The following is a 12,053-nucleotide window of genomic DNA, read 5'->3' as shown; positions in this document are numbered from 1 at the left end:
TGAGGTGCACTCATGGCCTCCCAGGTTCTTCTGTTCCTGGGAAGTGTCTCCCTTCGCCACTGCCAGCCTTTGTTTTGCCTCTGCTAGTGAGTGGCTTCAGGCCTGGTGGCTCTGCCGTACCTGCTGCTCAGGTCCCCAGCTGCAGCACCAGCCCTTGCCACAGGCTGGCCCCACAGCCTCTCCACAAAAGCTTTGAAGGATGCTTACACTATTAATGGGGTATATTTATACCTGTTTATCTCTGTCAGTTGGTGGAAAATTGCCAGATGTACCGTTAGCCTTCTTTACACAGACATCTCCTGCATCATCTGGATGGGTGTGCTGAGCGGTGTCAGTGCCAGGGAAAACCTCAGTGCCAGGGAAAACCTCGCTGCTCCCACACTGCCCCAGTGTGGGGCAGTCTGTCCCACACTGCTCAGGAGGTACAAGGAGCCCTGGAGCGGGAGCTCCTCGCTGAGGTCCAAGCAGAGCAGCCAGGGCTGCCGTGGCCAGGCACCGCAGGGAGACCTTGGAGGCATCAGGAAAACCCCCGAGGCCGTGTGCCTGCTGTGGAGTGCTCAGCAGCAGCCAGGGCATCCCTGCTGGGGATGAGGAAAGGCGGCTCAGAGCCAGCAAATATCCTTTCCAACACGGAACAAGGCAGAAAGATAAGAATGGCTTAAAAAGAAAGAAATTGCCTCCAAATAAAATGTTTTTCCTCATTTCCCATGATAGAAGAAATTTCTTCATGGGCAGATAGTCAGAGTAGAGTCCATTACACTCCACACTTTTTGCCTTGAAACATAAATAGCTGCATCTTGTATAAGTGTTTGTTATGAGGAAAAGCATGTGCCTAGAAAAGTTAGACATTAAACCATTATTTCATGCAGAAAGATATGCTAAAGGGAGAGGATTACTTACTATATTAATTCTGTCTTTCAGCTACCCATACGTCTCTCTGCACATAATGACTTCAGTCACAAATGAGGCGCTGCAACAAATCCAGTTCCCTCCATTCCCATTTCCTTGAAGACTGTGCACACAGTGACCCTCCCTCTGGGCCCCAGCAGAGGTGAGAGCAGAACTCTGTTAATCTGTAGTACATCTGTCAGTCTCTATCCTTGCACAAAGTACTTATGGGCAAGTGCTGAGATTTGGTATTAGTCCTTATATTGCAGCTAAAACTTCAAAACATCCCTGTTAGTGGCACAAAGTAATTGTGAAATGACCCTCAAATATTTCTTCCTGTACCGGAAGTTAGAAGAGCATCTTAAAAGGCACCAAAAGTTTTCTAATCATACACTTTTCCTGGCAAGTGACTCATGGAGTTTCTGAGGTTAGCAAAAACAAAAATCACCAAGCACAGGGCCCCAGGAAATCTGGGATGTGAAAGATTGTTGAGCTGTTCCTGGCTGGGATGTCACAGTCTGTTGGCCCAGGGTGCCAGTGCCACGGCACTGCAGGGTGCAGGGTCATGAGCAGTGGCACGGTGCCAGGGAGGCAGTGCCCAAGGTCAGGGTGATTCCTGCTGACCAGGCTGTAACAGGCCACTGCACTGCCCAGCTAAATAACCCTGCCATGCCCCTGGGCACAGCTGTAAAGACAAGGCCATGGTCCCACGTATGAAAGCTGGTGGAGGATCTCTCAGCTGAGGTTCTGGGCCCTGTGTCTGCTGGCAGTGGTGCAGAGAATGCTCCGAGCTGCATGCGGGAATGGGCACAGCAGCGAGCAGCAGGGCCTGATATCACCATCTGGTCAGAGCCCATCTTGGGCATGGAGAGCCCAAAATGATTGCATTTGTGTTCTTGGAGGAGTAAGAAGGGGCCAGCAGAACCGCCTCCTTGCATGGCCAGAGGGCAGACTAGGCTGTTGAGGAGCCTGGCTGACAGATTTCCTTGGGAGTCTTGAAGGCACAGAATTCCTCCAGGGAACTCCAGGCTTGTCAGTCTGACCTTGGTGTTGAGGAAGCTTAAGGACCAGACTGCCTTGCAGATGCCATCACACAGCATCTGCAAGACAACTAAGGGATCAGGCTCAGTTTAGATTGGATAGTAGGAAAACATTTCTCCATGGAAAGGGCTGTCCAGCCCTGGCACAGGCTGCCCAGCAAAGTGATGAAATCACTGCCCCTGGAAGGATTTAAAAGCCATGTAGATGTGACACTTGGGGATATTGCTTAGCAGTGGTCTCTACAGTGCCGGGGGAATGGTTAGACTTAATGGTCTTAGAGACCTTTTCCAACCTAAACAATTCCATTATTCTGTGATGCTATGTAGTAAGTCATCCTTATTCAAAGGGCTCTGTTTGAAATCTGGCATCAGCAATACAGAACATGTTGCATCTTTGCTGGTACCTCTTCAATCTGGTTTGCAAGACATCCTAGAGGACGTGACCTTGGAGGCAGGCAGCATATCGAACCTGCATAATCTGAGCATCTCTGCATCAGCGGCAGCCTGTTGGGTACCGGACAGTCAATAAATAATGAGGATGTCAAAGATGACAGCAGGAAAGTGGGAGCAGGTAGCAGCTTTGCAGCCAGCTCTCTGACAGCTGCTTGGCAACCTCCAATTACGAGGCGAGTGCCATTGTTCATCTTCATCCCGGGCAGTGTCCGGCACGGGAGCGGCACCGCGCTGGCCGGGCAGGCACCGAGGGCCCGGGCTGGGCTGCGGCGTTTCGGGGGGCAGTGGTGACCCCAGAGGCAGGGACCCCAGAGCTGGGGAGCCCAGAGCCGGGGAGCCCAGAGACAGGGAGCCCAGAGCCGGGGAGCCCAGAACCAGGGAGCCCAGAGCCAGGGAGCCCAGAACCAGGGAGCCCAGAGCCAGGGAGCCCAGAACCAGGGAGCCCAGAGCCAGGGAGCCCAGAGACAGGGACCCCAGAGCTGGGGAGCCCAGGGCCGGGGAGCCCAGAGCTGGGGAGCCCAGAGCTGGGGAGCCCAGAGCTGGGGAGCCCAGAACCAGGGAGCCCAGAACCAGGGAGCCCAGAGCCAGGGAGCCCAGGGCCGGGAGGCACTGCCACAGCACAGCAGCATGCAGGGTTTGTGGGCCTGGGGCCGGGCGTGCCGAGGGGTTAACCCTGCTCAGATCGAGGCATTGCAAGAGCCAGCTGGATCCTGGATGTGAGAGTGGCTTCAGGGTGAGACATTAGCACTTGTTCATAGGTGTTTCCTTCAAGGGTTGAATTGCAGCACACCAACAATCAAAGATTAGGGAGCTGAGGTGTAACTGATCTTCTGATGACTTTTTAAATATCTGGTGAGAGGGGGCTGCTTTCCAAACAGCAGAATCTACACCAAAATGATCTTGATTTGAATAAGTATTCCATCCTTGTTTGGTAAATATACCCAGTGTTAATGGTGCTTAATGGTGCCTGTAATTGGTGTCTAAAGTTATTTAAAAGTAAATTTACTAGAAAATAATTAGCAATTTTATAGTTCACTACTTCCTAATTTTGTCGATAAAAGTTTTTCTGTGGCTTTTATCAGATGACACAATAGGACCATGCTGTGAAATAACCTTTTTTCAAACAAGCAGGAAATTGTGCACACAAAATAAGATTATAAAATTTTCCTCCATATTTCTTACCCTGGCAGCTGGTCCTCTCTCATCCCTCTCTTTTATTTCACTGATTTATCCTTAATCAGCAGCAAGTGAAATCTCGCAGGTATTGCTCGGGGGTTTGTTCTTTGTGGCCTTGGGAGGTGCAGCCCAAACTGAGGTCAGTGAGGAATGCTCTCCCTCACAGCAGGACTTGCAGGCTGGCCCAGGTGGTTCTGGCGCTGGTCCTCACTCTGATCCCATGCCTTGCCCAGCGCTTTTGGCCGTGGGCCCACAGGGGCAAGTCACAGCAGCCAGCTGGGCTGGCAGGTCACGGCCAGCTCTGTCCTGCTGTGGCTCCTGCCCGTGGGGTGTTGGTGCTGCTGGGGGGACAAGAGAAATGGAGCCAAGAAATGCAGCTGCTACAATGATTTATTGTTTAGTGCTGGGGGTTCCAGGGTTCAGTTCAGGACAGTCACATCGTTCAGGTACAGAGACACTGACGGACAGAGACGCACTGGGGAGGCAGTGACAGCACGGCAAGTAAGATTCAGAACAGACCCACTCTCCGTTTCCAGTCTCTGAACCAGAAAGTACCAGCTTTTCCAGAACAATGAATCACTCAGTCTGTGTATAAAATTAAATATAATTTATGCTTTGCTAATTGAAACCAAATACAAAATTCAATTTCCTGTGTATTCTAATGCTGACATTTGAATAGACTTTTTTTAAAAAAGTGTTATTAACCTGACTTTCATTTGGCAGGCCTCTCTCTGGCCAGATAGAAAATAATCCCCCCATCCAGCCCCAGCTGCAGTGGGGCATACATGGGGTGCATTTCCAAAGAACAAAACAAAATAACACCACCCCCCAGCCCACCCCAGTGCCCATGCCCCCAGCCCAGGGTGACTGGCATGCCCCTGCTCCCTGCCAGCACTGCAGTGCTGGTGGCACCACAGCTGCACCTGGGAAGGGCTGGAGTGTCCTGTCCCACCATGCTGAGTGGTTGGTGTGCATGGAACAGGCACTCAGGGCACAGGAGCAGGGTCTCCTCTCCCACTGGGCACCCATCAGCTCCTGCCGAGCGGGAGATGGCGTCTGGTATAAAAAATAAACCTCTGAATATATGGCAGAAATGACGGAGTGAGTGTGGGGGGCAGGCGGAGCGTGTCCCCAGCCCAGCCAGGAGCCTCCATCCCCCAGAGCTGAGCCCTCCCAGCTGGCAGCCAGAGCCAGTCCCAGCACCAGCCCCACACCACACTGGGGGTGCAGCTCTCCAGAGACAGGCAGAGACTCCCAGACATCCCTCTGCTGAGGGGGACACTGGGCCTGGAGCCCCTTGTCCTCCACTCAGCACCTCGCACCAAATTATGCAGCAACAGGTCTCATGTAGGACCTGTTCTGATGTTTTAATAACATGTGAAACACCATAAGATTATTCTTATTATATACTTCCAATTTTCCTGTAGTAATTTGGGAGTTTGTGGGTTTGTGAAAACTGTGCTATGTCAGGAGTTGTTTTTATATCTGACCAGGCTGATGGGAACTGGTGTGATGTCAGCAGAGACCTCATAGTGTCCCTCCAGCATGGGCCACGCAGTAAATGGTCCAAATGGTTTCAGCTCTTCTCATCCAGTCCAAGGCACCAGCACCATTCCATGGCACGGTGAGCCACAGGACAGGCCCTGAAACACTGAGCAGGGTCAGCTTGTCACCCAACGAATGCAACCAGATTTCATCTGCTTAGCTGGAGCTGTTAGGGAGTTCTTTCACCTCACCCAGAACCGAGTCCTGGTCCTCCTGCACAACCCCTTCCTGCACCTCTGCTGGGGACCTGCCCAATGCAAGGGGCTCTCATGTGGCTACACCCCACGCTGGAGGTAGTCTTAGCCCTCGTCAGGCCAAAGGGAGCTGCCAGCAGTATCTGAATGCCCTGAGAAATCGCCATGCGAGGACCATTTCAGCAGCTCTGCCCTTCACCTTTGCTCCCCCTCTGCCTGGTTTTCCTCAGCAGGGGAGGTGGAATTGTGCAGTTGTGTGAAAGCTCTGCTCTCATCTGCTGGGCCCAGCAAACAGCTCTCCTGACACTGGGGAATCGAGTGGGGATACAGGTTTGTTCCATAGTTTCTATGGGGCTTTGCAAACTTGGGTGACTTGGTCATTTCCACTAGAAAGCACAGGTTTTGTGCGCTGAGCAGCACTTGCCCTGGGAATTAACTGCTCTTTTGTAATTCTGAAGTAAGATGAAGGCTGCTTCCCTGTTCTGCGACCCCAACTGTCCACAGCAAGCAGCAGGGATTGCATTTCCAAGGTGCAAACAAGTGGCAGTGCCAGGGGTCCTGACTGTCAGACCCCGTGCCAGGGCTGTCCCAGGCCTCCACCTGCAGCCACCCTCTCGGTCCCCACTGGCTCCAAACCACAGAGCAGGCATGGCACAGCCTGGCCAGGAGCTGCTGTGTGGACACGTGTGGCACCACACTGTGCCTTGGCAGCCTGGCTGGCAGTGGGAACCTGGCTCACTCCTGGGGAGCCTGGAGTGTTCTTTCAGCTTCCAGGAGGGTGGAGACCTGCGGGGACCCCAGATCTGATCTCACTGAGCATCTCAGCAAAGAAGGAACAACTCTCTTCCAACAGTGGAATTGCACCCATCAGTCAGAGGAGAACTGAGACCAGGTGTCTGTGGCACTTGGTAAATTCTAGTTTTAGTGCAAGTAGTAATTGAAACGTTTGGTGCAAATGAAGTTCCTGTACATAGTTCCTTTGCAGCATAACTGGCTTTATTCCTTCCACACACAAAGACCAGTGTGCATGTGAGCGCACAAGGCCTGAATTTACCAGGTCTGATGCTGCTGTTTGGGCAAAACTAAAGTGCAGGGCAGGAGAAATCAAATCGATTGGTTTGTCCCAGTGCTGGGTTTTGGGAGCCACCCTCTTGCCCAGCTTGCCATGGCAGGAGGCCTGGACCTGCCTGCCTGGCTGCAAGGGGACAGCAGCAGCGAAACGTCACACGAAGTGGCCCATCACCCTGAGGAGCCGTGCTCCCCCTGCCTCCTCCTCCTCCCGCCTGCCCCGAGCCCCAGTGCAGCCCTGGGGAGAGCCCGAGTGCAGTCCGAGGTGACAGGCCACCACAGTTCCAGAACGGCACGTGTGGGGCGACTTCTGCTGCAGCCCTGACAGCACAAGAGCCTGTTACACACAGGGCTGAGCCTCCGGCCCCAAGAGAGTTTTGGGTCTCAAATGATGATTCACATCCCAACAACAAAAAATATTTTTTTCCTGATTTTGTGGTTCTACTTATCACTTTCTTCCTCCTCCCACTGGAAATCTTGGCCTATCATTTGGTAAAACATGACATTGAAGGGTTTGTAAAACTTCCGCAGTCTGTGGATGACATCAGGGTCTATTTTGGGGTGAGTTCGACCCTTGGACTTGCCCAAACACCGGGGAGCGCTGCTGTCCTCTGGCTTCTTTAGACAGGGAAACCCCTTCGTTTTATTAAAATAAAAATGCTTCTCTGTCACAATCCTCTTGAGGCCTAAGAAGTCCTGGACCTTGGCCATTTCCCCAGCTGGGTCAGTGATGAGCCTCTCACCGCTGACAAACAGGATCTGGGAGAGGGGGAAGTACTGGAGCCAGTTTTCCAAGTGCAGGGCATAAATCCCGATGCGGATAGCACTCCAGGAGGCATCAATCAGCCCCAGAGTCCGGTTCTTGAAGGCCAGCACCTCAAAGGTGGGGATCTCTGGCTTTTTGGAGAGGGTCTGCGTGTAGTCTGAGATGGCGCGGGTGACGGGGTTGCGCACCACCACGATCAGCTTGGTGTCCTTGGCCATGGAGTGGATGCGCCGCGGGGCCTCGTTGGTCACGAAGTAGCTGGGGGTCTTCTCCATGGTGATCTGTCCCTCCAGCGTCTTGGGCATCACGTTCCTGTGCAAAGCAGAGGAGGTGTTTAGCGAGGAGCCAGGCAGGGGTGGGCACCTCGTGCAGGTGCGGATGGGACATGCAGGAGGAGAGATGCTGTCACTCCTCTGTGACCCCAAACCCAAGTCTTTCTCAGCCCCTGGCCACGGTGGGCACACAAAATGTAAAGTCAGCCTTGCTGACACATTATGCAGACAATCTGCCACAGGCGTGTGCAGCCCAAAGCTAATTGACACTAAACCTGCACAATACCTGCCTGTTCAGAAGCCATCTGCTCCCATTTGCTCAATTAAGCCTATTCACTCCAGAGCCGTGTATGGAGCGGCGTAGTTCGGATTACACAGGACCTTTTTGTTATGATGACATGCTTTTAAATGTCTCAGCTAATAAAACTTAATACAGAATAAGATCCCTTGCTTCTAGTACAATAATTAAATTTATTTACTACCTTGTATGTGAGAAAGAATGACTTTTCTTTTATCTCTAATTCACATGCTCTGTCAATAATTAATTGCTGCTGGGTTTTGAGCTTCCTGTGCAAGCACTTTTATTAGCCAAAAGGAATTTGCCTACTGGATAAATTAGCATGTAGCAAGATTTTCCTGGATAGCATATTACCATATTGTAAAATGAAACTGCAGTGAGACAGCAGTTATGTCTAAGAAAATGAAGAGGTAAATTCTTGTCCCAGTGCCACCAGTTAAGGATTATCATAGCCAGCCAGAGGGTTTTAAGTGATCACAGAATCACAAAACAAGCTGACTTGGAAGGGACCCACAAGATGTCCCCTGCAGGAGTGTCACAACCTCGGTCACACCTGTGGTGCTGCCAGATGTCACCGGGGCTGGAGGCTGTGGCACAGCCAGGGACCACCTGCACCGTGGCCCTGGCCGTGGGCAGTCCCAGCCCTGCCCCAGTGCCAAGGACAGGACTGGGGTCGCTGCCCCAGGGAAGCACTCACAGCACTGAGCAGCTCTCCCGTGCCAGACCTGGAGGGTGGCAACGCCCATGGCCTTGCAGGATTATCCCTTTGTACTGCAACTATTTTCAGTACAAACATATGGTGAGGAAAAAACGTGAATAGGCTTGAAATGGCTCTGTGAGAGCACCTTGGGCAGCGACAGCCACAGTAATGCTGACGTCAAACTGCTGGGCCCCAGGAAGACCCATTTCAGGAATAACACAGCTGAAGCCTGGAGCAGAAGCAGAAGATAGGCACAGCCTGCTAGATGTGCCTGTCAGTGTCAGCTCGTATTTGACTGCTAAAGGCATCAACTGGCTTTGATGCCTCTGTAATTTGTGCATTCACTGCTGGTGCCATCCAGCCCACCAGGCTTGTTCTGCTGCGAACAGGGGTGATCTGGGGTCTCCTGCCAAGGCAAGAGTGAGGGTGGGTTTGGTGTGGCCACAGGGCTGCCAGTGTCCTCAGCATTGTTCCTGTGGCTGCCCCTGTCCTGTTGCAGAACCTTTCCTGTTGAACAGTGTCTGTCTGAGCAGCAATGCAGCTGCAGGGCTGCAGGACTCCCTGTCTCAGGGCCAGCATGCTGGTGGCCAGGCTCCATAGGGAAGTCCATCCCTGTGGCATCAGGTCCCACTGGCAAGGTGCCTGCAAGCCTGTCTTCTGTCCAGAGCACTCTGGTGCTTCATGCATGCCTTGCACCAGCCACTTGAGCAGCAGTGACATAAAGAGAGCAAGGATTAGTCTGAATTATGGACCTTGAGGTATTTATTTCTTTAAGAAAAAAAAATTAAGAAAAAAATTAAGACAGGAGCACTTGGGGACTGCAGATGCTGCAGAATTACAGACCAGCTTCCCTGGGGAGTCCAGTACCCAGATTTAACAGCCCTGTGGGAAGGAAGCTGCTTTTATGGCTATGCACACCACAGCAAGACCCACAGTGTGATCAGAGATGAGCCCTTGGGTGCCCACTGCCGTCCTGCCGGGGCTGGGGGAGTGGGAGGTGCCACCAGCAGCTGCTCCATGCCCACTCTCACAGCCCATGGCTATCAGCTGCTAGGGGAGGATGGGGAGCAACCCACCTGCAGCAAGGAGAACAGCCACAACGGTGTCCCTTCCTCACAGCAGCACCAGATGCCCCAGGGCTTTTGGGTTGGTTTGTATAAAACAAACACACTGGGCATTTATAAAAGAAGCATGAACAAACATGTTAATTACAACTGCCCCTTCAGATGATGTTACCCTAATAAATGGGAGCCAAGAAATTGCAGAGCTAATAATCTGGAAGTGTTGCCACATTTAAGGACCGTGTTTAACTCCATGCTCAATAAAGACAAATAGATGGATGGGCTGGCCCTGAGGAGAGAAAATGGGGAAGCAGTTATCAAGGAAAAGAGGAGGAGAAGCAGATTCAGCATTTGCTGTACAGTTTTAAGCATAAAGCTGGAAGCCACAGTGTGTCGTCAAGACACCCTGGTCCTGCAGAGCCCAGAACAACTGTGGCTCTGGGACATACATGCAGAAAGGCTTTACCCCAAACTCTGCTGTGTTTCAGAATCCCTCCCCATGTGCTGCCCTTCTGGGGCAGGAGCCGAGCTGCACTGTGCAGGTGAAGGAGGCTGGAGCCTGCAGCCCTAGGGTCGGGTGCCCTGCGTGCAGCCCTGGCACACAATAACTGCTGCCAACCAGAGAGCGGCACACAGCACGGCCGGCTCCTGCTGCTGGGAATAACAAGGGTGTTAAAGCTGGAGCAGCCGAGCCTCCGGCACGGCAGGAATGCTCCTCAGAGCAGTTAACCTTCACAGAGCTGCTGCCATGTGCTCTGCCCTAATTGCCCGTGTGCTGGTGGAATTCTAACCAGCTCTGTGTGTGCAACGCTCCGCATCGCTCTCCTGCACGGCTGATGCAGAGCAGTTTGCAGCATGGGGCTAGGGCTGTGCTCCCTCTGGAAAGCATTTTGGCTTTCCCTGCAGTGTTTGTGCCCCTTTCGAGGCCAGTCTGGTTGCTGAAGATGCACGGCCAAGGAGTGACTGCCCCTGACACGCCTGCACAGGGCACCGCAGGCGGTGAAGTGCTGGAACGGGACATGTCTACTCATGACTCTGCCACCGGTGTACCCCCACCTGCACCTTTTCTCTCTTCATCACTGAAAGAGGGGAACAGTGACCACAATCCACTGGCAGGAGCTCTGCTGACACAGGCATGAACAAATCCTCTGCTCTCTTATGGGACAGGGCTCGTCCCCTTGTGCTTGTTGGTGCAGCATCACTGCACTGTGCAATGCCAAAACTAAACTGTCATGCTGGCCTTGGGCCCAGTAATTACCTTGTCCTCCAAGCAGATGATCATATATATTACTGAGTACTTGCTTGGGCTTTTGATATTTCTCTCCTTTCCTGCTCACTCCCCAGTGCTGTGCCCAAACGCTGGGGAGGCGCAGACTGCTCTGTGCATCCCCAGCACCCCTGAGCTGCACAGGGGCTTGCTGCTCTCACTCCTTCAGGTTTCTGCCCTGTGCACGGAGGGCCCCCAGGCACTGTGGGCGCAGGCAGGGCAGGGGGCTCCTGCCCTGGCTTGGAGCAGAGGCCCTCATTGGGAAAATGTGCTGTAGTAATTGCTCTTAACTGCTGGCTTCAAACAAGCTCTTTATTTTCAAAGGATACATTTTATAAATTTGCGAATTTGCATGTTGCCAAAATCCCCTTGTGGTTTATTTAAATCCAGATTATCTTGTTTATTCCTTCAGTCACAGCTGTCATTTATCTCTGTGTAGGCAGCTTGTTCACCATGCTGCAGGTTTCCTGCAATCCCACTCAAAAGGAGTCTTTGTTAACTGTATTTTCATGTTCTCAACAAGAGTAAAAACTTCACAGCAACTCCCAGGGCTTGGGGAATCACAGAGGAGGACAAGGGTTTGCACAGCTGCCATGGAAAGAGGAAATGGCCAGGTGCTGCAAGTGTCACCTGCCCACAGAGCTCCTCTCTGCTGCTCCTTGGGGTGGAGCAAACAGCTGCTTTTGTCTTCTGAAAAGACAAACATGAATCCTTTTTCTTTTTATTATTAACACATTCCAGTATAATTGCTTGAGCTGTCAGCTGTGACCTGCCAGTAATTCAGCAGGCGTGGGACTTTCAAGGGGAAAGCGGCATTGCAACTGAGCCCGCAGTACGCATTAAAAGCAGAACCCATTTGCTATAAGCCCCCGAGTCAAATCTCTTGTTGAATTTGTTCAAACATAAATTTACAGCTGAATTTACATAGGTTTAATGTTTTATAATCTTTTCAGTCTGTGAATCTATATTCAAGAGTGAGTGCATTAGCTCAGAAATATTGTGCTTAACGCTGAAAATAATTTTAATCTCTCCAAAGTCCAATCCTTTGCACATCACTAAACCTCAGAAGCCAATCCCTTCTAATAAGAGACACAAAACTTGCATCTGTTGCTGCCTAATAGATTCACATTGCTCTAATTCAAACAGCTCACATATGTCTGCTAAAAAACACTAAACACAAAGTATAAAGCCCTTTCAGAAAATCGGGTCCAGTTCAGACTGGGGGCCAAAGGAACACAAACTATCCCCAGGAGACTCACTGGAAGAGTTTAATGGTTAGGAATTTGGTGGCTGGGAGAAGGGGGTGAACCACCCCTCTCTGTGAC

At 51.8% G+C, this 12,053-nt stretch overlaps 1 protein-coding gene across 1 annotated transcript in view; it reads right to left on the bottom strand.

The window, feature by feature from the left end:
* Nucleotides 1-3,929: 3,929 nt before the first annotated feature.
* The window catches only part of HS3ST4 (heparan sulfate-glucosamine 3-sulfotransferase 4), a 54,947-nt gene continuing 46,823 nt past the window's right edge, over nt 3,930-12,053 (bottom strand). The window contains exon 2 of the mRNA XM_030284783.4: nt 3,930-7,442. Within this exon, the coding sequence (XP_030140643.2) occupies nt 6,806-7,442 (637 nt within the window). The 3' untranslated portion in view covers nt 3,930-6,805. The remainder of the gene's footprint in view (nt 7,443-12,053) is intronic.

This window comes from Taeniopygia guttata, chromosome 14 (assembly GCF_048771995.1).
Source record: "Taeniopygia guttata chromosome 14, bTaeGut7.mat, whole genome shotgun sequence".
NCBI lineage: Eukaryota > Metazoa > Chordata > Aves > Passeriformes > Estrildidae > Taeniopygia > Taeniopygia guttata.
This window is presented reverse-complemented; position numbering and strand designations above follow the sequence as displayed.